This window comes from Neopsephotus bourkii, unplaced genomic scaffold (assembly GCF_033783945.1).
Source record: "Neopsephotus bourkii isolate Nb327-2 ecotype Australia unplaced genomic scaffold, CSIRO-AGI_Nbou_v1 NB_1735, whole genome shotgun sequence".
In the NCBI taxonomy this organism is placed as follows: domain Eukaryota; kingdom Metazoa; phylum Chordata; class Aves; order Psittaciformes; family Psittacidae; genus Neopsephotus; species Neopsephotus bourkii.
In genome coordinates this window covers 509,516-536,435 of record NW_026902209.1, presented here as the reverse complement: position 1 = coordinate 536,435, position 26,920 = coordinate 509,516, and the positions used below count along the sequence as shown (strand labels likewise).

At 55.8% G+C, this 26,920-nt stretch overlaps 2 protein-coding genes across 4 annotated transcripts in view; one reads left to right on the top strand and one right to left on the bottom strand.

The window, feature by feature from the left end:
- Positions 1-1,365, bottom strand: part of BNIP3 (BCL2 interacting protein 3) — a 237,499-nt gene extending 236,134 nt beyond the window's left edge. The window contains exon 1 of the mRNA XM_061376769.1: positions 1,360-1,365. The gene's annotated coding sequence lies outside the window, so the exon portion shown is untranslated. The remainder of the gene's footprint in view (positions 1-1,359) is intronic.
- PWWP2B (PWWP domain containing 2B) overlaps positions 1-26,153 on the top strand; it is a 32,230-nt gene extending 6,077 nt beyond the window's left edge. The window contains exons 2-3 of one of the 3 annotated variants that reach the window (XM_061376766.1): positions 1,007-2,648; positions 25,975-26,153. In XM_061376766.1, coding sequence (XP_061232750.1) covers positions 1,007-2,630 — 1,624 coding nt within the window. In that variant the 3' untranslated portion in view covers positions 2,631-2,648; positions 25,975-26,153. Of the gene's footprint in view, positions 1-1,006; positions 2,649-3,637; positions 4,505-11,974; positions 12,494-25,974 lie in introns of those variants that run through there. The other 2 variants (XM_061376764.1, XM_061376765.1) reach the window with 2 other exon arrangements.
- Positions 26,154-26,920: the final 767 nt, after the last annotated feature.

Sequence of the window (26,920 nt, the reverse complement as noted above, 5' to 3'; positions counted from 1 at the left end):
GTGTCAGGCCAAGGGTGTAAATTCTGGTGCAGAACCCCAGAGACACGAGCCACAGCTCTGAGTTTCAAAGGGTTTGCTGTTGGCAGTGTCTGTGCAAGACACTGTACCCAGGCCTGGCCAGGCTGTGATGAGCCTTGGTGCTGGATAGTAGCACCTCATCCTTAGTCCTGCTGTCTGAGGCAGCAGTGTGTATCCCTTATGTTAACAAATCGGGTGCTGTGTGGCGAGGCCAGGGCAGAGGAGCAGCACTGTGGACCCCAAAGTGCAGGTTACCCACCTGAGCTGAGATGTTCAGGGGTCAAATGAGAAGCTGGAGAATCAGCCGTGCAGGCACAGGTAGGGAGGGCAGTTTCATAGCGCCCAGAAGGTTTGCATGGTCTGCATCACAGCGCTCCTCCTGCTTCACCAGCCCGCTGGCAAAATAGACTTAGAGCAGAACTGTGTGCAGGGTGCTCACGGAAGCAGAGATTTTGATCTCCACACTTCGGGCAGGAGAGCAGAGCCCTTTCCTCAATTGGAAATGCTGTGAGTTTATCGGTGGCAGAATCTGCTGCCTTGTCTTAGATGTCAAGGGAAATAGCAAGGACAGGCCAAGGGGAATGGCTTGAACCTGCCCGAGGGGAGACTGAGCTGAGCTCTTAGGCAGAAGCTCTTCCCTGTGAGGGTGCTGAGGCGCTGGCACAGGGTGCCCAGAGAAGCTGTGGCTGCCCCATCCCTGGCAGTGCTCAAGGCCAGGTTGGACACAGGGGCTTGGAGCAAGCTGCTCCAGTGGAAGGGGTCCCTGCCCGTGTCAGGGGTTTGAGCTGGGTGGGATTTAAGCTCCCTTCCAACCCCATGCAGGCTGGGGTTCTGTGAAGTGTGTGTTCCCAGTATGCTGCAGCTGGGGGAGGGTTGATGGGTTGGTTTGATGGCAGCATGTTTGCTGTGCACAGTGCTCCCAGAGAAGCACCTTTCAAACATCTGACTCCGTGTCTCTTTCCCTCCCTGTCCTCCTCACCCACTCCAGGTCTGGCTTGTTCTGCCTCCCGTCCTCTCTCCCCAAGCCCGAGGACCCTCCTGCGGACGCCTGCTCTAACGGGGTCGCTGCTGGAGCTGCGGTGCCGGGGGTGCCGGAGCCGCTGCCCGCTGCAGAGAAGCCGCCCCCAGGAGCCGGTGATGAGCAAGTGCCGCCGCTGCTGCCCCCGCCCAGCCTCCCCCCGTACCCCCCGTACTTCGAGGGCGCCCCGTTCCCACGGCCGCTGTGGCTGCGGCACACGTACCACCAGTGGGTCCCGCAGCCGCCGCCGCGCACCATCAAGAGGACGAGGCGGCGGCTGTCGCGGAACAGGGACCCGGGCAGGCTCATCATGAGCACCATCAGGCTGCGGCCGCGGCAGGTCCTGTGCGAGAAGTGCAAGAACACCCTGAACCCGGAGGACGCCAGTGCCAGCAGGCAGAACGTCAAAACCAGGAGGAAGCTGAGCATCCAGGACAAGGAGCAGAAGAAGCACGGCGACGCTGACTACATGGAGAAAAGGAACAAAAGGGAGAAGAGAGAGGATGACAAGTTCTCTGGGGAGCTAGTGCATCGAACGCCCGTCATCAAAATATCCTACAGCACTCCACAGGGGAAGGGCGAGGTCGTCAAAATCCCTTCCCGGGTGCACGGCTCGGTGAAACCCTTTTGTGCAGAGCTGACCGTGCAGAACGGAGGGGAGGACCAAGAGGAGACCAGGGACCCCGAACGGTGTCGAGAAACCAAATGTTTCCTGGACAAGTCAGCAGGCAGCCAGCTTGCTTCCATTCCAAAGCTGAAGCTCACACGGCCAGTGCATTCCAGCGCGGATGTCCCGCCCCCAAAGATCCGGCTCAAGCCCCATCGCATCAGTGACGGTCAGAGTGTTTCAATCTACAAGGCAGAACTGATTGATGAAATCAATGTCCTTCAGAACAGCAGGGAGTCCAACCCCGGCGCCTTCTACAATGACGAGTCCACAGACAGAAGTTTAGCTGAGGTGTCTTCAGGGAGTTCAGGTGAAGATGAGGACTTTAAAAGGTTTCCCCAAGGTAAAGATGGACACGATAACTTGGCTTTCCTTATGAATTATCGTAAAAGAAAAGCAGACTCTTCTAGCTTATCGGTGTGTAGTAACGACAGTCTGGACGAGTCCAAGTCTTCCAGTTCAGAGGTAACATCGCCAGAGATGTGTGACTTTCTGCCTGGGGATGATGCATCCGTCTCCTCGTCTTCAAAAGATGAGCGTAAAATGGTGCCGCCGCTGACGGTCCGGCTGCACACCCAGAGCGTGTCCAGGTGCGTCACAGAGGACGGAAGAACTGTTTCAGTGGGGGATATAGTTTGGGGAAAGATTCATGGGTTTCCGTGGTGGCCAGCGCGTGTTCTTGACATAAACCTCAGTCAGAAGGAGAACGGGGAGCCCTCATGGCGAGAAGCTAAAGTGTCCTGGTTTGGGTCTCCAACGACTTCGTTCTTGTCTGTCTCCAAACTCTCTCCTTTCTCTGAGTTTTTCAAACTGAGGTTTAACCGCAAGAAGAAAGGGATGTATCGGAAAGCTATCACAGAGGCTGCCAAGGCAGTGGAGCATCTGACTCCAGAAATCAGAGATCTCTTAACACAGTTTGAGACATAACTTTGCCTCCAGTATCAGGTGAGTGCTCCGGAGCTAATGCTCCCCATGGAAAACCTCCTTGCGTGTTTTAATCTACATTGCACTGTTTGTTTGCGCTCACTTTTCCATAAATCCCGAGGCTGACAGTTATTAAATGCCTGGCTCTTGATTGGTGCTGGTGGTTTCGGAGGGGTTAAGAGCTTTAGTTCAGAACCTTTGAGGGGACCATGGGAGCTGGAACCCAGAGGGTGTACAAAGAAGTGGGCACGCGAGGAAGCAAGCATCAGGGAGCTAATAGAGCCATAGTGATGTATCAGTGCCATTTACAGCTGGATGTGGCAGGTATTGAGGGTGTTTTGTATGGGTCAGAACTAATCCTGTGTGTCTGGAGGGCAAAGAGCTGCTGGACTTTACATTTCTGGGAAATAGCTTTTGGTTCAAAGAACTAAAGCTCTTCCTGGAGCTGAGATTATATTTATCATCCCTTGGTACTGGTGCCCAGCAATTACCCACAGCAGTTGAGGCCCTTGGAGGCCCTGCAGTTTATCTGACCCTCCAATATGACCATATGTATGAAGGGGTAATGGGTTTAAACTGAAACAGGGGAAGTTCAGGTTGGAGATAAGGCACAAGTTCTTCCCTGTGAGGGTGCTGAGGCGCTGGCACAGGGTGCCCAGAGAAGCTGTGGCTGCCCCATCCCTGGCAGTGCTCAAGGCCAGGTTGGACACAGGGGCTTGGAGCAAGCTGCTCCAGTGGAAGGGGTCCCTGCCCGTGGCAGGGGTTGGAGCTGGAGCAGCTTTAAGGTCCCTTCCACCACAAGCAGTGGCTGTGAGTCTATGATATGTATTTCTTATGAAGGCATTTTATGGCTCTCCAGAATGGTCATACCAGAACCCAGCCCTACTGAGGAACCGTTATTCAGTGTTCTCCCAGCACTTGGGGTTTTGTGCCTGAAGTGTCTGTGTGTTGCTGGGGAACAGCCTGGATCATCAAATTAAACCCCTTTGGGCTTCACCTCTTTGTTTAAGGAGAGGCAGACGTGGGAGCTGGTTCTTTGTGAGTGCCTCCACGTGTGCTGCAAGCATGGAGGGGGCTGGGGCTCCCTCTCATCAAACAGTCAAAACTTTGCCCAGGGTGAAAACTTGGTACCTAAACACACAGGATGTGGTGTGAGCGGGAACAGAAGCACATCTGGAGTTCCAGGTGGTGCTGCCTCTACTGCAGTGCTCTTGAAGTCCATGTGGAAAATCCAGCAGCTCGAATGGGATCTGGAAGCATTCCACAACCTTCCAGCCATCACTATCTGGACAAGACCTCATCTGTGATACTGCTGAAAAAAGCGGAGGGATTAACTCCTTTCTGAAAACCATAAGTAATCATTAGGAGTCTTGTTCTCAGAGGTCTTGTTTTATACAGGGGGTTCGTTATGTTGTCCCCCAAATCTTTCTGCTCCTTTTCATGTTTGAAGGGCTGTGTGTACCCAAGCCAGCACTGCTCCTGTGTAGGCTGTTCTTTATCTAAGCAGTGGGACTGTGATCATCAGTGCTCATGTAATCCTGGACGGAAAGAGGACTTTTTTTGTACCCTCTTTCATGGGACTTCACCACTTGCTTGAGTGTAATGAAGGACTTGGCTTGCTCGAGTTACTGCTCCAACTCAGCAAGTCTGGGTGTAAGTGTGGTATATTCATCCTGTGTGCTCAAGGTGTCTGGAAAGCTGGACATTCAAGCGAGTAAAAATGTAACTGCGGCACCAGCATTAAGCTTCATCCTTAATCTTGGCCCTTCGAAGGCAGCTTAACTCTGGGTAAAGACTTCATTATATCAAGAGCATTTGGATTGCACCCAAATTCCTACTAGCTAGATCTGGAGTATAAATAAACCTGATGCCCAGAATGTGCTGTCCTTGCCAGTGGGAGAATCATGGTCAAAATCCATCGCTCCTTTACGGACAGTGCTCTATTTAAAGGAGCAGCAGAGCCTCATCCTTCTGAACTGTCTTGGCTGTGTGTACGTGCAGTTTGGGAAGCAGAGAGGATGCTGTCGCTGTTACTGACGGCTCTGCTGGGCTGGTGTGCCACATCTGGTGGCCTCTGCAGAGGGCAGGGGGGAGCAGCAGCTCGTGCTCGGCAGTCAGATTGGCCGTGCCAGTCAGTCCATGTGGAGTAGGAAAGCGTGTGGCCAAGAGGAGCCCAGAGTCCAGACCGTAAGCTGAAATGGGAGGGTGTTTGCCTGGTCACATGTTAGCCTAAGGAAAACACTGCCTGTTCTTACCAGTAGGACCAGTGCAGATGTGGTGCTGATGGTGAGACCTGGGCACGAGATGCAGGGTGGAAGGCTGTAGGGCAGGGCCTCAAGAAGGAGGAGACCTGGGTTAGTGCAGGCACGGTGGGTATCTGAGCTGTTGGTGCAGAGAAGGGGCAAAGCAGGTCTGTAAACCGGGGGAAAGAAGAACATGTTGAGAATGACAAGAAGAAACTGCTGGGATGGCCTGCACTAGACCAGACCCTTCCTTTCCTCCGTACTCTTCAGCCAAACCTCTGCTGTCCATATGAGTATATATGTACATTTAACACGTCACCATTGCAGTGGCCTCCTTCAGCTGGCTTTCCACAGGTGATGTTCTGCTTTATGAGTGTCTGAGGGAAGCTGCCACCAGTCTGGAGGAACAACTGCAGTTGCTCAAAACTAGAGCAGCAGAACAAAACAACTTCTGTGCTGCATGTGCCGCATGTACATGGGTTCCCAGTGAGACCAGGGTGTCCAGTGTTCAGTACATCACTTACACATCAACTCATTATTTCAGAGACCTGCCCTATACCTCATTCTCTCCATTCAGGAGGATTGAATTTCATCGCTTTCCTTGAATTTCCCTCAGCAGAACTGATATGTTCCCTTCAGTTGCTCATCAGCTGTTTTTTCCTGAAGGATACAGCTTCAGTTTTCACTAAGGCTTGCAGTTCCCAGGTCCCAGGAGCGCCGTGTCACTTGGGCTGCATGTCCAGCCTCGTACCTGTTAACGTGGTTTCTCAGAGCAGACGTCAGACTGGTAACATTGCACATTGCTGCTGTAAAATCCAAGGTGCTGTGCCTTTGCTGGCAGCACCAGGGCTTGTTACTGTTAGCACAGAGCCAGACCAAGAGAGCAGTTAGTAGACAAACATACAAACAATGCAGTTAATTCATGGATGCACACACGTGGAAGCAGCTGGAGCTGGTGTGATCATGTTATGGGTTTAATATTTTGTCCTTATAGTTTTTTGCACAGAAAATACTTTAATTATGGCCCTGTCACTGATGGGTAAAACAAGGCCAGTGCAGGGGCAGCAGGCAGACCAGCGGCCTGGAGCTCAGAATGACTCCTGCTTAGAGCAGTGCCAGGACCAGAATGCCACTGAGCATCCTCTGCTGCCGCTTGTAGCCTGTGCTCATGTGTGATGCTGAGAGCCGCACGCTGCCGGTGCTGCACGCTGGTGAGGGTGCTGGTCCAGCAGGGATGGGGCACTCAGCAGGCCGAGCAAACCCTGCAGCACTGCAGGGCTGTGCTCTGTGCTCCCTGCATGGCTCCTCACCAGATCCCCCTGCCCACAGCCCTGTCATGCACTGAAACCTTCTGGCAAATCTGCTTGTGGATTCTCGTGCACATCTCTGCATGGATCAAGCCTGCAGTCTGTGCATGCATTTGGTTTTGCAGCCTGCAAGATCTTTTATTCCTCCTCCCTTTCTTTATCCCATCTATCCTCAAGCTGTGGAACTGTAACCTGTAACAGAACCATTAGAAGGTTTTGATTTTGCTGCTCTTAGCTTAATAGAGCCTCAGTATCAGTTCCTTTAGCCTTTCATCACCAAAAGCTACTATGTACAGTAAAACCAAAGCCTGTTGCATACTTGCTATATATAGTAAGCTCTAACGTAAAATTTGGAACACCGGGTTATGACTTCACCTCCAAAGTTGTTCAGGGCTCTGTATGTGCATGTAGCCAGTGCTGCTTGCCAGCAGTTTATGAAGCAACATAAATCCCTCTGCTTTTTCCCTTTACCTCTTCTCTTCTGCTCTACCAGGGGCACAAGCGGTGTCTGGCTTCACACAGTGGTATTTGCTGTGGTAGCTCAGGTTGTAAAAACACCTTCCTGCTCACGTGGGGTGTTTCAGCCCGAAGATGGATGCTTGAGATGTTTCTTGGCCTGGTTTCTGGATGGTTCAGTCAACTCACACCAAGCGTCCAATTTAATTACTGCTTCTCAGTCTTCCTCCAAACACTGGGAGTCAGTGTCTCTGCATACTAATGCAAAGCAGGAGAACAAGTCTGAAACAGCCTGCACTGCGTGCTTGGGTGTCTGAGCTCGCCACTGGTGACATCCCACTGCTCTGCCTGATCCCGAAAGCACTCGTCCCTTTGCCTTGGGACTGCTGGGGCTGCGTTTGGAGGCACGGGTCTGTGCTATGGGGCTGTCTCTGCCCTCTGCTACCCCTCTGTGCCTCCGCTCCCTGCCCCAGACCCATTCCAGGCCCGGTGCCATGGGCCATCCACTGCTATTTCTGACTGCAGAGGGGCTGTGCAGATGCCCAGGAATGGGCTCTGGTTATGTGAGCTGCAGCTGCCCAAGGAGATGTGAATCAGCCGCAGGGCTTAGCAGCTCCCCTGGAGGCTGTGCTCTGGACAGAGGGTGTCTGAGCCCATGGGGAGCTGGAGGCAAGGTGGGCTGTGCTGTGCCCGTGGGCAGCAGGGGGGTGCCTGTCCCTCCATGGTGCCACCAGACTGCTTGGGGCCTGTTGGATCCGTGCAGGAGCAGAGGCTGTGCTGGATCTTGGGGTACAGAGGAGTGTGCAGGGGGCCAGGCCCTGCAGAGCAGCCCCATCCGCAGCACTGGCTGCTTCCATGAGGAGGAGACAGCTCTGGGTGAAGAGCCTGGAAGCTTGTTTCTTGAGAGCTTTAGGAAAGAATATCAAAATGGAGTTCCCAGCTTTCCCAGGATGGTGTTTATTTACTTGCTTGGGTTTTCAGCTCAGATGGAGGTGCTTAAACTGCAGCTACAACCCACCTGTGCTCACTGAGCATGGACCTTGGGCAGGGGCTGGGGAAGCCCTTGCTGCGGGGGTCCTCTTGTCAGTGGGTCAGGCTCTAAAGTTTGTCCTAATTCTCTTGCAGTTGAACAGCCTGGAGAAGAGAAGGCTCCTGAAGGGGAGACCTGAGAGCAGCTCCAGTGCCTAAAGGGGCTGCAGGAAACCTGGAGAGGGGCTTGGGACAAGGGCCTGTAGGGCCAGGCCAAGGGGAATGGCTTCAACCTGCCCGAGGGGAGACTGAGCTGAGCTCTTAGGCAGAAGCTCTTCCCTGTGAGGGTGCTGAGGCGCTGGCACAGGGTGCCCAGAGAAGCTGTGGCTGCCCCATCCCTGGCAGTGCTCAAGGCCAGGTTGGACACAGGGGCTTGGAGCAAGCTGCTCCAGTGGAAGGGGTCCCTGCCTGTGGCAGGGGGTGGAGCTGGAGGAGCTTTAAGGTCCCTTCCAACACAAACCAGGCTGGAATGTCCAGCAATGATGATGGAGATGGAGCTTAATACCTTGACTTTCTGGAGTGCAGTCCCTACACCCCAAATCTCCAGCTCTCCAGTCAGTTTTGGGATGCTCTCTTGCTTCTCCTGGTGCCATCTGTGCCCTGGACTGGGAGCATGGTGGGATCCTGACACCTGTCCCTTGTGTCAGGGCTGTGTCTCTTCCCTGCACTAGGGCTGCCGGGCTGGTCCTGATGCCCATGGGCAGCAGGAGGCTCTTTGTGCTGCTGTCCCTATGGATGCAGCATGAAGCAAAGGTCCACATGTGGCTTCACCTGCATGAGTGAATGTGACTCCCCTGGCCTTAGCAGGAGGGTCGCAGATGCTCCCCTGAGCCTTCCCACCTGAGCTCCATCCGCTGCCTGCAGCTCCTGTGTAACCATCTCTGGGGACCATGTCTCTGAAAGGGAGGAGCTGGGCAGGGTTTTAATGAAGGCTTTTTGCCAACAAGTTGATTAATTTGTGCAGGAGTTGCTGCTTTTAACTGCAGGGCAGTTCCTGTTGAACCCGTGTGAGGTTCGGGCTATTGTAGGATCAGACAGAATGGTTTTCTTTATAAAGCGTGTTTCCTGTGTGCTCTCTGCAGCACAAGGAGTGGACTCTAGCAGGGTTACTGGCTTGACTTCCTCATGAATGATGACTTGCTCTGGGTTGACTCATGCCAATGCCCTGAGCCTTCTTCCGTGCAGGAAGCAGAAACCCCTCGATGCCGGATTTTCACAGAGGTGCTCAGGTGATGGAGTGGAGCCCAGGAGAGCAGCCTGGCCAAAGTCACCTGTGCCCTGATGCCTGGGGGCCGGAGCTGGTTCCAGCACCCCATCGATGGGTCAGGGATGGGGTCGCTGTCCTCCTCCTGCAGGAGGGCACCACAGGAAGGAGGGACAGGTTTGTAGCCTCTGCCCCTGCCCTCGCCTGCTGCTGAGCCCAGGCTGCAGGAACAGAGGCCAGGCTCCTGCCTGTCATGGCTCCTCGGGGTGCCCTGGCCCCATCCCTCCCCGGCAGGGATTGCTCCCCCTGGGCTTGCGCTGGGGCTGCCTCCCTGCCCTTCCCGAGGGGAGATGGCTGCAGGAAGAGTGATTGGCAGTGCTGTTAATGGTGTATGAGCAGGAAATACCCCTCAAAGTAAGCTGCTTGGGTGGAGGAGATGAGGAGGCTTCATGGGGCTGTCACTTGCCAGCCTGCCAGGACACACAGGGTAACCAGGGCTTGCTGTGCTCGCAGGGCTGTGGTGGCAAGGGCTCCATGCCACGGCACTCCAGCTTCCCAGAGGTGCAGGAGGTGAGTCCCTGACTCCAGTGTGTGTCCTGGTCTTCACCTGGAGCTGGTCTGGGAGTGCTGGTGGTGGCGGTGCAGCCCTGGATCACCGGCACATGCAGGAAGCCCCTCAGTGCTGCCCTCCTGAAGGCGAAAGGCCCAGGCCTGGGGTGCAACCTGTGCCATGGAGGGGTGCGAAGTATGTCCTGTGCCTTGTCCTGAAGTGTCCAGGCATGAGTTCCCTGAGCGGGGCAGAGCTGGAGCGAGAAGGATCCCCATGCACCAGCATGCTTGGGGTGCTGTAATCCCAGCCTGGTTTGGGTTGAAGGGACCTCAAAGCTCCTCCAGCTCCAACCCCTGCCATGGCAGGGACCCCTTCCACTGGAGCAGCTTGCTCCAAGCCCCTGTGTCCAGCCTGGCCTTGAGCACTGCCAGGGATGGGGCAGTAATCTCAGCAGATCAGTCAGTTTTCTGCATTCTGCCACAGCTGTGAAATCAGAATTTGTGAATGGCTTTATTTGATCCAAAACTTTGGGGGTTTATTATGAATAAGCACTTGGCTTCAGCAGAGCTTCCTTGGCTTTCCTTCTGACATCCAGCTCAGCACATGGGCTGCTGGATCATGCCATTGTCCTGACTCAGTTGGCCTGTTGTGTGTTGGTTACTCATACACGTATGGATGCTGCAGCAGTGTCCTGTTCGATCTCCAGCACGGAGCAGCAGCTTCTGCAGGTTTGTTTTGCAACAGGGAGGTGGGGGTACCGGAGCAGCCAGCGCTCTCTTGCTTCTCCTGGGTGCATGCTGGTTCTGCTCCTGGTTGGTTAGAACAGGCCCTGAGCTCCTGCAGGGGTGGCCTCTGGCGCTGCAGAGCACTGTGTGCCCAGGACGTGCGCCCATCATCCACAGGCAGAGAGGAGGAGGGCAGGAGGTTTGACACTGGGATGTGGCACACCCGTTGTTTAAAGCAGTGTGGGGTTTTGCCATTAGCACCAACTTGCTGCTCCTAGGGAAGAGAATCCCTGATCTTTGTCCCCAGGTCATCTCAGTGGGCAGCCGTGGCTCAGCCGCATTCCTGTCCCAGATCCCCATCCCATCCCTCTGCCCAGGAAGGACAGCATCTGCCCTGGCACAGGCAGAAGCCTTCACTGGGGGTGGTTTGGATTCGTGCTCTTGTGCTGCTTCCTTCCTCCAAGTGTGACAGTCCCGAAGAATAAAACCTGCCTGAGGGCTTGCTGCTCCTCAACAGGGAAATGCACCTTTTCCTGGTCAGACCAAGCATTCCCAAGCTGTAACCTGGCTCTAAAGGGTCAGCTTTCTGCAAAAACTGGAGAGCCATTCTGCCCATGGACCTCACTGAGGTTTAGGTAGGTGCCAGGTAATAAGCTGCAAGTCTGTTGTGTGCTCTTGAAAACCTCACCATCCATTGGAAGGCAAGTGAATAGATTCTTCTGCAAGATCAAGTATAGATTTATGCTCCATCCACTACAGGTGACAGAGCCTTGTTGGGAGTTATCCCAGATTCCTAGGAGCGGGATGGTTCAAGTGCATGAAACCTGGTTGCAGTCCTCCTCTCCAATGTAGGGCATTTGCAGTGCACTGGATCAGCTCTTTAGGTCTCAGCTGTATGGTGATACTGCAGATCCTTCTGGATGCTGAGTCTGGGCAGATCAGTGTTGCTTTGGTTCCATGCCCACAGCAGAGCTGCTGCTGCAGTTTCAGCAGTGCTGGGGGTGTGATCATCTTCCTGTGTTTGCTGTTGTGTTCTTGGCTTTTATTGTGCTCTGTATTTGTAAGTGAGGGGTTTTTAAAGGTCTTTGATCTTTTGCTTCATAGCAGTAATCCTGTTTGTCAGGAACATGGGTTTGAGGCTGCGTGTCCTGTGGCTGGTTTGGCAGGGATGTGGGTTAGGGCTGGTCAGGCTTTTGAACTGGCTCAGACTGATTTAGATGAGAAATTAGCAAGAAGTTCTTTGCCTGAGAACTCTGCCTAAGAGCTCAGCTCAGTCTCCCCTCGGGCAGGTTCAAGCCATTGCCCTTGCCCTGTCCCTACAGGCCCTTGTCCAGACCCCTCTCCAGGTTTCTTGTAGCTCCTTTAGGCACTGAACACTGTTCTAAAGCCTCCCCTGACCCAGGCACCACAGCAGCAGTAGGTGTCTTCAGCCACTGCAGGTGCTTGGAACAGCTTCTGTGCAGTTTGTTCTCAGGGGAGCATAATCCTCTTTCGTAGGTAGTGTTAGAGAAGCAGAGGCAGATGTTCTCCACGTGGTTGTTGTGCAGGGCCGCGTGGCAGATTAACCTGCGGTAACCCACCGCGAACGGGGCTTGGTCCTCAAGGCAGAGACAGAGGATGCGTTATCATCACTGAGCTCCATAGCGTGGCTGGCGTGGAGCAAATTCCTGCTCTCGCTGCGGGTTTGTTCCCTGGACAAAGCTTGTCCTGAAGGTGCTGGTGCTGCCCCGGGAGCCGGAGCCTTCCTGGCTGTGTGTGGAGGACAGGCAGGCCTGAGCCTGGCACGGCTGCCGGCCCTGCGCTCCCTAACCTCTCCCTCTCTCTTTCTTCAAGGTATCCGAAGCCAGAGCGCAGCGGTTCTCCAGAGGGCCACCAGCCTGCGAGGAGCCGGGAGAGGCCGTTGGGTCCGTGCGCGCGGCAGGAGGATGCGGCGCGGTCCCTGTCACACGCTGCTTTCCACCGGGGACGGGCACGGGGACGGGCCCCGGCAAGGAGGCTCTTCTGGTGCGAGGCTGGCGGGAAGGTCTGGAGGATGTCTCACCCTAGCATGAGGATTTGACCAGTCACACGGCAGTGAACTGGGAGAACAGCAAAACCCACAACCCGGAATGTATTTATTACGTCAAAGTTAGCTATTCTTGATAAACCCCCAGATTCTTGCTGCTGCTGCTTATTTTACTTACAGATTTCACACACTCGTTCATTTTAAAGCTACCAAACTTTTCCTCAATACTGTACTCCAAGAAGTGTAATTGGAGCAGGACATGCAATAGAATGAAATCATTGTAGTGTCTTAAGTACCATGGACTCACTTTTGTGTCTATTAAACCTTGGAGGATGTGCAACACGGAACTATGTGGCTGTCATTGCGTGTGTTAAAGCTGCTTCGTGTCATTCACTGCAGAGCTGAGGGAACGGGTATTGTCAGGTAGGTGAACCAAGCTGTCACCAGGTACCCTGGATAGTGTGTCCCAGTGTGTGCTTTCAGTCACCTGGAACCACAGGCTGGAGCCTCCGCTTGCTCTCGTGGCTCCAGTTGGAGAGTGAATTGATGTTCTGAACTCACTTGTGTTCACACCAGGTCAGTGAGTGTCATTCAAGGCCCCTTGAGCACGTGGTGTTGGATAGGAAGGATTTTCATCCTTACACATGACCGGAGGTGGTGAGCAGGCTTTAAAACCAGAAAGCAGCCTGCAGGTTTGGTACCAGCTTTAGAGCACGAATGGATGACAGACTGAAGTGAGCTATGGACAAGCTTTTGGAACTCTTTATCAGTTAATTTCTGGGGCTTGGACAAGCATTTGAAACTGTCTCAGCTCATTTTGGGGGTTTGTGTTAGTTTTGCCTTGGATTCCCTCTGTCTAAAAGCATGAGTGTGTGGTAATCTGCTCTTTCTGATGCTGGAGAAAGCAGCTCCGAGTTGCCCTGCTGGGTGACAGCTTGCCTGCGTGTCAGATGTTGCCTTCAAGCTGCCAGGGTCATTGTGCAGGTTCCTGATTGTTCTTCCTCTGCTGCGGCAAGCACTGTGCTGAGCTCTTGTCCTGTTAAAGGGCGAGCAGGCGGGCAGACATCCAAGCTCGTGTTTTCCTGGTTCATACTGGTTCGTGTTGTGGTCTTTTGCGTGTCAGCAGCAGAGGTCAGAGCTTCCCTTTTCTGTTTAACAACAGCAGAGTTTAACAAGAAGAGTCCAGCACCAAACCCCTTCTGCTGAGTCTCAGTAAGGGCACACAGCGGGTCAGAGCTGTTTCCCAGTTGGAACCCAGTTAGCTGTGGTGTAAGGCACGCAGGCTGCAGTGCAGGGCTGAAGCAGCACATCAGTCTCCCAGGTCCGGCTTTGGCCTCCTCTGCAAACAAATCAATAAGCTTCCTGTTTTCCAAACCCAAGTGTAAAAGGCGGCAGTGTGGGGTGAGGAATGTGCTCTGCACCTTGGGGAAGGCCTCTGTGCAGCCCTTGTTTACCTGGGCACCGCGCTGCCCATCCCAGCTCTGCGGGCCAGGGTGCTCTGTGCACTGAGTGCTCCTGCGCAAACAGCTCTGCCTCTCATAGCCCGGCCCGTCTGTCTTCAGGAGCTCCTCTGGGGCTTGTTCCTAGCATCTTCTTGAGCGAGGCCCAGGGTTACCTGGTGGCCACTGAGGTTTATGGGTTTCTGCTCCCACTGTTCTTTATTGTACAAACCCCTGCCCAAAAGCACTGCCAGGCTCTCTGGCTGTAGCCTTGCAGCAGTCGCCTGAGCGAGGGGCTGTGAGCAGCCCTCTGTCCAGTTCAGAAACAGAACTCGGAGGCAAAGCAGGAATAACTGAGCCCTGTGCTCAGGAAAAGCACTTGGCTGCTCTGGGGAAGGCTCCTGCCTGCCTTGGAAGGGCTGCTCATGGTTGAGGGAGATGCCGGGAGCTACAGGGAGCCCTGTGCTCTCCTGAGGAGGGTCATGGGTGTCACTGCAGTCCCATCAACAGGCATTAGCATCCCTGAGGTCATTGCTGGTGTGAGAGGGAGCTGGTACCCCGCACCCACAGCTGCTGACCTGCCCCTCTGCTGTGCTCTGTGAGACCCCCCTGCAGCCCTGACCCAGCTCTGGGGCAGCAGCACAAGGGAGCTGTTGGAGCGAGGCCAGAGGAAGCCATGGAGATGCTGCAAGGGCTGGAGCAGCTCTGCTCTGGAGCCAGGCTGAGAGAGCTGGGCTGGGGCAGCCTGGAGAAGAGAAGGCTCCTGAAGGGGAGACCTGAGAGCAGCTCCAGTGCCTGGATGATCTTTGAGGCCCTTCCAACCCAAGCCATTCTATGACATGAAATGGACGGAGAAGGTGGGCTCCAGCCCAGCATCTCTCCTCTGAGGCTGGATGTGGTCCCAGCACAGAGCTGTTTAGAGGGGATGCCCAAGAGTTTTTTCTTGCATGGTAGCTTGGCTCTGCAGTGTAACAACCCCCCCCAGCCCCGTGCACATAAATGTGCTCTGCCAGCTGCCCTTACCCTGGATGTGTGACATTCCTGGCATAGCTGGGCCCTGGAGAAAGCAAACAATGGGCTTGCACTGCCTGGGGCTCCGTGCCAGTGCAGAGGTAAGGGCAACATGTGAGCGGTGCCCCTGGGCAGTGCCTGTGTCTGCAGGGGAAGGTCAGAACTGGTTTGCTGCCAGTGCTGGGGACAGACCAAGGAGGAATGGAGGTGGCTGTGCTGGGACCCCAGTTCTGCCTCACCCCTGTGCCCTGTGGCCTGGCACACGCGTGCCTGTTAACAGCAGCTGTGGCAATGCAGCTGCAGTGGGGTTCACACAGCCCGTGAGCCCCCGGTTCTGCTGCTTCACTGAGAGCCACTGCAGAGCTTCAGCTGCCCGAGGGGAGACTGAGCTGAGCTCTTAGGCAGAAGCTCTTCCCTGTGAGGGTGCTGAGGCGCTGGCACAGGGTGCCCAGAGAAGCTGTGGCTGCCCCATCCCTGGCAGTGCTCAAGGCCAGGTTGGACACAGGGGCTTGGAGCAAGCTGCTCCAGTGGAAGGGGTCCCTGCCCTGGCAGGGGTTGGAGCTGGAGGAGCTTTAAGCTCCCTTTGAACCCCAGCTAAGCTGGGATTCTGGGATTCTATGAACAGCAGAAACAGTGCTTGGGAGCCATGAGCATGGGTCCTGCTCTGAGCCAGCGGCTCATGGTGGGTTAAACAGCAGCCACACACAGCATCCCAACAGAGGCACAGCTGTGGGTCTGTGTGTGGGAGCTGAAGCAGTGGCTCCCTTCACCTCTGTGGAAAGGTGATTCCTCAATTTTGGCAGGGCTTAAAGCCAAGATCTCCAGCAAATTGCTTTCTTTTTGCCTCAGCCGTTATTCAGATAGACAAAAACAATTCCTCAGCAGATTGCAGAGCTCAAGGCAAGAGCAGGGCGATGCTTCACTTCTGACCTGCTTTTACAGAGCTGGTGGGGAAGTTTCTGGATGCCCGTTTCTATAAGGGGAAGTTTGAATGGCTTTCACGCTGCCTGGGGAAGAGCCGGTGCTCTCTGGTGCTCTCTGCAGCGGGCGCTGTGCTGGATGTGTGCTGGGACATTGCTCTGTCTGACTGACTCTGAAGGGTTTTCTCCCTCCGCTCCTGCCCCTGCGCTCGGCTCTGGGCACTGGGGCTGCCCCAGCCCATCTCCATTCCCAGGTTCATTCCGGTCTCCGCTGCTCCGCACTGTGGCTTTGGGGGTTTCCCCCTGGTTCCTTCAGCCCGCAGAGCTGGGTCCCGCAGCAAAGCCCTGCAGGAGCCCAGGGTGGCTTTCAGGGCGGTGGTTTTCATTCTGATGTTACCCAAAGCAGGACTGACCCTTTTGTAATGGGGCATTTTGCTAATGCATCGAGTCTGTAGATGAAACATGTGCTTGATGCACGTTCCTCCCCCTTGGTCTCAAGTCTCATGTGCCTTGAGCAGGCTTTCAGGCCCCCCCCAGCCCCTCTGCTCCCTGCTGTCCCCGTCCAGTGCCCCTTGAGCACTGCCCTGACCGTGCTCAGTACCGTGGTGTGCACCCACCCCTTTGGATCATATCTGAGCTGGTGCCTGCAGTAGGTGTCCCTGCACCCAGTGCCTGCAGGAGGTGTCCCTGCACCCAGTGCCTGCAGTAGGTGTCCCTGCACCCAGTGCCCTGCAGGAAGCACCAGGTAGACAGAGGTGGCCCAGCCATGCTGTGTAGCAGTGCCCAGGCAGGGGCCCTGAGCTGAGCCAAGGGGAAGGATGCTCTGCTGAGCTAGCATGGAACTGTGGCACTCAGCGTGGGACACTGAGGCACTGGTGGAGATGGAGCTTTGGTGGAGCCACGTGGAGGGCTCAGACTGACAGTGCAGGAGGTGCAGCAGGGAATGGCAACAGCCTTGGCCAGCATCCCAAAGGATGCGGTGTGCATGGCCCCTGCCATGGGTGATGGCTGGGATGGGGCCGAGCTGTTGCTGATGGACCCAAACTGTTCTTGTTTGATGTCTGGCTGCTGCGGTGGGGATGGGGATGCTTTTGGCGTTGATTCTGTTGATGGCTTTCCTCTGGCCCATCCTCCTGCTCAACAAGGTCATCTGCAGAAACCTGTAATGGTCCTGCATGGTTTGAATTTGCTCACGGGTGTGAGCTAATGCGTGGCTGGAAATCAGGCTTTGCTGGTCGGAGCAAGGCACTGTGTGCTCTGGCTCAGTTGGACCCTATCCCATGGGTTTACTGCAGGAAGTCCTGGTCACGATCATGTGCAAGTGATCAGTGATGCAGTTGGTGCTTGGGTATCACAGGGAGCTTTAACTAAGGATCCTCATGTTGTAGCCTCTCAAACCACATTTACTGAGGCTGTCCCCAGCTGAAGCTCTGCTGCTAGAGGAGCCCAGTGTTTTCCCAGAGCATGGAGGCCTGGCTGGTGCTGGGCAGCTTCAGCAGCTAATCCTGGAGCTCCTCAGTGGCTGCTGATGCAAAGCAGGCTCCCAAAGTGCTCCTGTTGAGAGGAAACTGATGGGATTTGGGTCTGTCCCAGCGGGGAGGGGCAGAGCTGCCTGTGCTCATGTGTGCCGCTCCCCTGAGCCAGTTTTACAGCACAAAGCCCACCTGAGGAGCCCGTGCTGGTTCCTCAAGACAGATCCATGGGTGAACATCAGTTATGTGAAGGTGCTGTTAGATCCAGGAATCCCTCAGTGTAAGTGTGCATTGGATTAGATGGGGTGTGGAGTGAGGGTGATGCCCTGGTGAGAGGGTTCTGAGGAAAATGGGCAATGTTAATCACAGAATCCCAGCCTGGTTTGGGTTGAAGGGACCTCAGAGCTCCTCCAGCTCCAACCCCTGCCACGGGCAGGGACCCCTTCCACTGGAGCAGCTTGCTCCAAGCCCCTGTGTCCAACCTGGCCTTGAGCACTGCCAGGGATGGGGCAGCCACAGCTTCTCTGGGCACCCTGTGCCAGTACCTTACCTTGTGATGTGGAGCTCATGACACCGAACCCGTTTGAGGATAGCTTTACTGGCCTGGTTTCCTCCCATTTCAGTATTTAAGTGTTGCATTCCCGCTCTCCGTCTTTCTCCACATGCAAACCGGGTGATCATCACGTTGGTTCTTGTCTCTTGGCTGCTTTCTGACCGCAGTTGCTCGGTGGGTTCATGTGAGGAACTCTGTGAGATGTTGTTGACACACACGTGGAGCTGGCAGCTCCTCCTGTATCCGTGTGTTCACTGGTGTATGAGGGGCCCCTGGATCCCGGGGGGTTCCCTGCCCAGGGCACCCACAGCCCCGTCCTGCATGGGCATTTCTTGGTGTGACAGTTGCAGCAGTTTGAAGGAACAGGAGTGGGGCCTGGGCAGGAATTGCCTTTGGAAACATCTGGTTCACATCTCTGTCCAGGGCCTCCTGCTCGGAAACATCCTTTAAATTAAGGGCAAGAAGGTTGTTCAGTGTAACACAGGCAGTCCCTGGAGTGGCTTACAGCCGGCTGCAGGAGCTGCACTAGCACAGCTTCACCCTCACACATGGATGCTTGGTGGGAAGGAAACTCCACAGCCCCCGTGTGCAGACCTCTCAGCGAATGGGATTTGTAGCTCCAGTTTGATCTCCTCTGATGCCGCCTGTGCCTCCAGGTTGGGGTACCCCCATAGCAGGCCCCGGGCACCAGCATGTGCGAGGGGATTGCGGGTTGGGTGCCCTGAGCCAGCAGCCCTTCAGCACCTCAGGCCGAGGGATGCTGCAGACGGGTGCTGGCTGCGGGCAGACACAGCGGCAGTGCTGTGTTGATGGGACCAGCGCTGGGGATTGCCCCTCCCCTGGCATCCCCTGCCCCGTGGGGCACAGCTCAGGACTGTGGCTGGGATCGGGTGAGATGTGGCCCTCCCCAGTGTGGGCTGTGCTGGGCACGGGTGCCATGGATGGGGGTGATGGGGAATGCACTGAGGCGGTGAGGTGGAGGTGTGGGAGTCACCATCCCTGCAAGTGCGCACACCCCATGGAGACGAGGCCTCAGTGCCATGGGGCAGGGGTGGCCTGGGCAGTGCTGGGGTGAGGGTTGGACTGGATGGGCTTGAAGGGCTTTTCCAGCCTGGGTGATTCTGTGATTTGATGATTCAGAGGTGAAGATCGTGACCTCCGTCGGGGATGGCTCTGTCAGGCCTGACTCAGACCTTCCCCTGCGCTGCTGCCTGCAGCCTTCACTGGCTCTGCATCAGGCTGTGCTGGGCAGCGCAGGAGCAGCACCAGGCTTCCCAGAGGAGCCGGGTTTGGCTGTGCAGTGCAGTGCAGTGCAGAGGCTGGTGGGATGTGGGACCCCCAGTCCCTGCATGGGGACACCCATCCTGCTCCTGCTCGGGCTGTGGAGATGCTGCACCAGCAGCACTGTGTCTGCAGCAAGAGCAGCTGACATGGAGGTGGTGTCCCCTGCTCCATACAGGCTGCAGGGGGAAGGCTAAAGCTTGGCTTAAGTCACGCTGCTCCTCCATGTGCTCAGCCTTGCTGTTGGCTCTGCCTGGTCCCAACCCCACCTCCTTGGTCTGTGACGGGGACCTGCCGCTGCTCTCACCAGGGGCAGCTTTGTGCCTAAAACTTCACCCTTATTCAAGGTTAAACTGTTCTTCCCATCACAGGTATTAATTATTAGCTGTAATCAATGTGTTCCCCCCCATTACAGATGATGGGATTTAGTTACGATCAGGCAGGTAGATCAGTTGCTCGCACAGCAGTGATGGATGCTCTTTTATGGGTGGCATCACCAGTGTTCCCTTTATTGTGAACCTCCCTGGGAAGCATGGAAAAGTGTTCTGTTGAGAAAAGCATTTTTTATGCAGGGCTTTGGGTTTTTGCCTTTGCTACAAGTCAGCAAACAGAGCTGCTGTTTGCCAGCACTGCCCGTACACAGCATCCGTCACTGCAAAATGGGACCTCTGGGTCTCTGTGGGAGGGAATGAGTGGTTGTGGCCAGCAGTCAGGACTTCCAGTCTTTGGGAATTTGTGGGTACAGTGATAATGCATTTCAGAGGTACTTTCTATCTGGTACAGAAGAGTCCAGACCTGTTTCACCCTGAAATTGTGGAATCACAGAATCCCAGCCTGGGTTGGGTTGGAAGAGACCTTAAAGCTCCTCCAGCTCCAACCCCTTTCACAGGCAGGGACCCCTTCCACTGGAGCAGCTTGCTCCAAGCCCCTGTGTCCAACCTGGCCTTGAGCACTTCCCAGACTCCTGTGTCTGATGGTCTTGAGTGAAGTTGGACCTGGAGGGTGCTGTGGGAAGTGCTCCCAGAGCAGTGGATGAGACCATGTCATAGAATCACAGAATAGTTAGGGTTGGAAAGGACCTTAAGATCATCCAGTTCCAACCCCCCTGCCATGGGCAGGGACACCTCACACTAAACCATTGCACCCAAGGCCTCGTCCAACCTGGCCTTGAACACTGCCAGGGATGGAGCATTCACAACCTCCCTGGACAATCCATTCCAGTGCCTCACTGCCCTCACAGGAAAGAATTCCCTCCTTAGATCCAATCTAAACTTCCCCTGTTTCAGTTTTAACCCATTACCCCTTGTCCTGTCACTACAGTCCCTAATGAAGAGTCCATCCCCAGCATCCCTATAGGCCCCCTTCAGATACTGGAAGGCTGCTATGAGGTCTCCCCGCAGCCTTCTCTTCTCCAGGCTGAACAGCCCCAACTTTCTCAGCCGATCTTCATGTCCCCCTTCTACAGCTCCGATGAACCTCACCGACCCCACCAGCACCTCCCTGTTAAGGGAAGGCCGTGGTGATGGTGGATGGAGGAGAGCCCAGTGAGGCAGGGACCAGCAGGGACAAAGTAGAGGCTGTGAAGTCACGCACCCAAGTGCATGGGAATGGGAAGGGAAGGGAAGGGAAGGGAAGGGAAGGGAAGGGAAGGGAAGGGAAGGGAAGGGGAAGGGAAGGGAAGTGGAAGGGAAGGGGAAGGGAAGGGGAAGGGGAGGGGGAAGGGGAAGGGGAAGGGGAAGGGAAGGGAAGGGGAAGGCTGTTGACCTGCAGTGACCGAAGGTGTGGACTCCGGAGAAACCCAAGTGTGGTCGTGCAGCGGGAGCAGCCAAGGAGCGCATTCCTGACCGATTGTGTTCTCTTCCTGCCCAGTGGCAGCTCTGCAGCTCGCATCCGCTGCCCGGCTGGAAGGAGCACTGCCTCTGGTGCCAGGGCAGGCTCAGCGCCGGGCCCTGCGCCTCGTACCAGAGCAGCCCCAGCAGGGCTGGGTGTGCTCACACCTGCAGCACAGCGCGGCCAGGCTCCGTTACCCCCGCTGAGTGATCTGTCCCGGTGTGATGGGAGAGGAGCAGTGTTAGTGCCTGCCGCAGCAGCTCACCTCCCGTCTCACTCGACTGATCAGAGTACAGCACTGAGTAATCAAATCCCTAATGCACCGCTGCAGAAGTGCTCGAGGAAGGAGAAAGTGCCACTTATGTCAACAGTCTGCAGCAACTTAAAAGCCAGACAGACGCAGGGAGCCCATTACTGCAGCAGTTCAGACCTGCTACTAAAAGGAGATAAATGGTTTGCCTACCAGAAATTTGGGTTTCAGGCATTTTATTTTGGCTTTCTAATTGCATTTCTTAGCTCTTGCTAGCTCAGTTGCAAACACCAGCAATAGCTTGATCACCATTACCTGCAGTTGTCTTGGTCAGAGCATCTCAGATGGGGCTGGCTTGGCTGCTCGAGGTGGGACATGTGGAGCCGATCTCGCTGTACCTGGGTGTTTTCACCCTTCTCTGCCTCCACTCATTTGCCTGGTCCATCCCTGCAGGTGCGGAGCATCCCAAGAGCAGATCCCAGCACATGAAAGGGAGGGGCTTTGGACAAGGGCCTGTAGGGACAGGCCAAGGGGAATGGCTTGAACCTGCCCGAGGGGAGACTGAGCTGAGCTCTTAGGCAGAAGCTCTTCCCTGTGAGGGTGCTGAGGCGCTGGCACAGGGTGCCCAGAGAAGCTGTGGCTGCCCCATCCCTGGCAGTGCTCAAGGCCAGGTTGGACACAGGGGCTTGGAGCAAGCTGCTCCAGTGGAAGGGGTCCCTGCCCGTGGCAGGGGTTGGAGCTGGAGGAGCTTTGAGGTCCCTTCCAACCCCATGCAGGCTGGGGTTCTGTGATTCAGTGTATTTATTGAGCAGCTTTGTAATCTGTTCGAGGCTCCATACATGGTAAGGACAGGACTGAAGGAGAGCAGCAGATCAATGCATTACACTGAAGACCCTTTCAAATAAATCACATTCTTAGGCCCAGCCCTCTCAGAAGAGCCCTTCAGAAGCTCTCCATGTGTGTTCATCCTCTCCACGTGGAGGGGCCGGGCTGGCTCTGTGAGGAGCTGCCTTGCTCAGGAGGCAGGTGATGATGGTCTCTTCGCTTTTCCAGTCTGAACAAACTGGATCCCTTGGAGATTCCTGGGTGCTCCAGACCTTCCCGCTGGAGGGCAAACCAAGCCCAGGCGATGCAGAGGGGACCCTGTGAGTGCTGGGGATCCATGGGCACCAATCCCAGCTGCTGCAGCCCAGAGGTTTTAATGGGACACCCTCGTAGGTGCTGCTGCGGTGTCTTGGGGCAGTGTCGGTGCCAGCGGCACACCCGGCAGGTGAAGCTCCGTGTCTCGGCAGGGTCAGTGGAGCAGCCTCACCCCTCGCCAGCCCGGCTGCAGGGCTTGGCCCGTGTTCCAGAGCAGGAGGGGTGTCCTGGGGCCGGCGCTGCGCCCTGAGCCGAGCTCTGGGTGCCCTCGCCTCGGGGTCGGCGCTGCCTGCGGTGAGGGGCTGTTTCCATGAGGATTCCCATGGCGAGCAGGGCGCTGCTCTGCAGGTGCCACGGACACGGCGATGGGAGAGGCTCGTGTGGAGGCTTCGTTCCTGCCTGCGCTCCGGCTGTGATTCAGGGTGCTTTTATCGCTGGAGCCCTCAGCAGGAGCTAGGCTGGGCAATGCTGTTTGTGCGCTGAGAGCTCCGTCCGTCACCCTCCCATCGGACAGCAACGGGAAGGGCTCTTTCTGAAGCAGGCGTTTCTGCGGGATGGCTCTGCCCCGGGTGCTGGGGCAGCTCGCAGGGGGATGTTGAAGCGAGCAGCAGCAGCAGTGCTGTTGCCAGGGTGTGTTCTGAGGGGTGAGCAGAGGGAGCCCCCCCTTGGTGCGGCGATGCAGGGACCAGCCGCGGTTTGCTGTGGAAGCTGCTGCTCGCAGGGAGGGCTGAGGGGGGTCTCGTTGCACCCCTGGTTTTACCGTGGCACCAGAGCAACTGCACGAGGAGCCCTCTTCCCGCAGGGCTGCAGGTGGGATGTGGCAAACCCAAGCACTGGGGTCAGTTGATCGCGGTCAGCCCATGGCAGAGCAGGGCATGGGGGAGAACTAAATATAGGTGCTGTTGCTTGGTCCGTGTAAGTGATGCTGCAGGATGCTGCTCCCCATGTGCAGCCCTGCCCCGGAGCGGCTCTCGTGCCACCGGCTCTCGCGCAGGGCCAGCAGCCAAGTCCCGCTGGAAGCCATCCAAGGGTGATGGGAGCACGATGGAGCTGCCATAAATCACAGGGGTTAAGTCACGGCTCCTGAAAAGAGCCATCACCTCCAGTAAATCACTGCAAGAAACGGGCTGGAGGCTGCCTGCTTCCCGGCTGCCAGAGCTGCCCTGGGACAGGCTCGGACACGGTCATCTGCAGGGATTCACTGGTGCATGGGCAGGGTGGGCATGGGCAGGGTGGGCTGGCATGGGCAGGGTGGGCATGGGCAGGGTGGGCTGGCATGGGCAGGGTGGGCTGGTTTAGGGTAAACTGGAGATACTCATGGACAATATACATGTATGTGTAGTGTCAGGAGTTCAAAAATGTGTCTGTGGCAGCTGAAGCTTTACCTCAGTCCCCAAACTGTGGAGGTCCCAATCAGAAAACTCTGTTACCTGGAGCACAGTGCTATTTCCATCACCCCTTTTGTCCCCTCCTTCCCCCAGCACACAGTGCAGTGCTGTGGTACTGGTCTGTGTACCGCATTTCTAGCTGGCATGCCCCAAAGTACGGATGCAGGGGCACTGTGATGGACTCAGTGGGCACAGGCTGGTGCAAAGCTGTCACAGTTGAACAGGGAGGAAACGTTCCCTTCCAGCTCCTGCCCGCCTCAGGACTGCTTGCCTGCCGTGAGGTGGGGTGTGCTATCAAGTGAGGCAGATTAAGGCACATAAGCTGCTGCCAGGACATCCTCCTGATGTGCCTTGCCTGGAAATCCTCTTGCTTTGGTATAATCTGGCTCTGTGAGCTCCCAAGGGCTCCTCTGAGCTGTACTGATGGACTCAGCCAGCAACGGGGATGGCTGCTCCCTGCCCTATGGGCACTGTGTCTCTGCTCTCAGTTTTGGCCATGGTGCTGGTCTTGCTTTGGCACGGGCAGTGTGAGGAGGGGAAGGGAAGGGTGGGTGGCTGGTGGGGGTCATGTGGTGCCCATGGGAATGGGGCACTGGGGTGCTTGCCCCTCTCTGGGTGGGAAGATGCACCCCGGGGTGTGCAGCATCGCCCCCCTGGGTGCGCATCAGCCCCGGTTCCTGGCTCGCTGGAGGAGCTCAGGTGTTTTATGGTGTGAGGTGACAGGAAAGGGGTTTCCCCACACACACTCCTGACTTCAGTAACAGCTTGTCCGGAGCAGGAGCTGGCCCCAGCAGAGCCCTTGTGCTACCTCGATAGCACAGTTACTGTGAAACAGGGGGGTCTGCCAGCATCACCCACCCTGAAACCATCAGACACAGACCAGCATCTCCCAGTAGGTGCTTTACTGGTGCTGTGTTTGGAAGCAGAGTGAACTGGTGCGATGGAGTTCATACACTGTAGAGATACATCTAGATAGAAAAGGGAATTGTGCTTGAAAATATGGTTGTTATTTAAGGCTAACATTTAAAATCAGGGAGCAAGTTTGACATGAGATTCTCTGATAACTCAACTGCACTGAATGCTTCCTTACAGCAGGAACATGCTGTCTACCAAGGCCTGTGCTTCTGCTTTGGCTTGGCCCGGAAATCTGGAAACCTTTGCCGGGACGTGTCCAAGGGACAATTCCACTCTTTAGTTCCTTGAGTCAATAAAGGAGAGCTTAATGAAGATTAGAACCGCTGTAAGGGTTGATATCCATTGGAGCTGAATCTGGTAGGTGATGCAGGGCTGACAGTTGATGCATTGGGTGTCCTCTGTGTCAGCACTGATAACCACATTGCTTGGGCTTAAAAAAGGAACTGTGGGAAAACCAAAGACATTTCTACACCTCAGCAACCCAAACATTTACTGTGAACGCAGCCAAGCAGTGGCTCTTGCAAGGGAGGTGGTTTTCCTTTCCAAGCAGGCAGAGCTGCAGTGCCCTCCCTGAAGGCAGTGTGCTGGGCCTGGGGACCTGGGGCTGTCAGTGCATGGCTGTGAGCAGTGCGATGACAGCGGGACGGCAATGGGCACGTGCTTGTTTGGCTTCTGGATGGTGCAACTCCAGGATTCGGATTTCTTTACTTTCTGTCGCTTTTCTTTTTTCCCAGCTTGTTTTATTTCCAGTAATGTTGAGGTTTGGTCTGCCAGGAGCTCAGTGTAAAAACGCATCAGTAATTGTGAGAGGGGTGAAAGCCGAGCAGAAGGGATTTATAGCCACATCGTTTGATCACTTTGCCTTTTGTTAGCACCCATTGTGCTCGGTGCCTTAAAACCAGTTGGGAGGAGCAAGGGTTTTGTGCAGGGTTTGACAGCTCTGAAAGTGCAGCCCAGGGAGAAACAGCTCCTGCAGTGGAGCCCTGCTCGGTCTGTGCTCAGCAAGAGGGGGGTGACAGAGTCACCATTCCTGGTGGAGCGAGGCCAGAGGAGGCCATGGAGAGGCTGCGAGGGCTGGAGCATCTCTGCTCTGGAGCCAGGCTGAGAGAGCTGGGCTGGGGCAGCCTGGAGAAGAGAAGGCTCCTGAAGGGGAGACCTGAGAGCAGCTCCAGCGCCTAAAGGGGCTGCAGGAAACCTGGAGAGGGGCTTGGGACAAGGGCCTGTAGGGACAGGCCAAGGGGAATGGCTTGAACCTGCCCGAGGGGAGACTGAGCTGAGCTCTTAGGCATGGCCCTGGGGTCACTCAGAGCCCCGTGTCCCATGTGTTTGCTTTCACCCTCAGCAGAGCCGAGCGATGGAGACTGGAGCATCAGTGAGTGATGGGGCAGCATGGCAGGCACAGGGCCTGGCTCAGTCCCCACTGCAGAGCCACTGGCCTGGGAGCGGCTTTGTTTTCCCTGCAGGCTCCAGCCACACACAGAAATACCTGTTCTGAATCAGCCTGCGAGAGCTGGGAAAGGAGAGGGGCCACCTTCTGTTTACTTGTGCGTGTATTTACAGGCAGGGTTTGTTTGTCTCCTGGTTTTATCCCGCGCCATAACCACCTTCCTTGTTGCTGTTTTCCATCAGGGGCTATATTTAGCTGTGTGGATGGGATGGCCAAATGCTGTGGTTTGTATTTTCAGTGGCAGCAACAGCTATTTCTAAATGCTGCAGATCTGCTGAGGTGTACGAGAGCACTGAAAGCTTGGGGGGAGCCTCGGGGGACTGCAGACCTTGATCTTCACCAGATAGTTTCCAGGTATGTCTTGCTTAAAGCACATCGATCTGCAGTGAAAGCTTCCCTTGCAGCCTGAAATTAAAGCTCCTGTTCCTCAGCTGGTGGGAGCATGATCCCAGCAGTGCTGTTAGGAAAAACACGGCAGTTCAAAGCACATACCTTCAAAGGACATCAAAAGAAGGGTTTTTCTATCACTAAAAGGCAGAGGAGCCCTCGCTGGGCAGCGCAGGCAGTGTGAGCTGCAGTGCTTGCTTTCCTCATGGTGAATCTCCTATACCAGTAAACAGTGCAAGCAGAGGGGAAGGGCCCCCGGTCCCATACGCTGCGGGGTGTGTGACCGCCCCAGGCTCCCTTCGGGACCTGTGTGTGTGGGTGCGCTCGGCGGGGAGCCCCTGGGTGCTGAGCTGTGGGTGCAGCTCCCACGAAGGGGAACCCATGAACAGCGGGGGGGCAGCTCCAGGGCCCGGCAGAGGGGAGCTCCAGGCTCCAGCCCAGCCGTCTCCTCCAGGCTCCCTCTGGTGAGATCTCAGGTCCTCACCTCGGCATCGCTGCACTCGGACCGCACCATCACCAGCCTCGTGATTGCAGCATCAGACCCCCGCTCAAAGCCCACCCTGGGGCCTGGAAGGGGCCTTGAAACTCACCCAGCCACGGGCACGGACCCCTTCCACTGGAGCAGCTTGCTCCAAGCCCCTGCGTCCAACCTGGCCTTGATACCTAAAGTACTTGTGCTGCCAAGCATTCAGTGCCGGTAGACCCCAAGGGCAGGTTTCGTTATTGGGCTGCAAATACAAT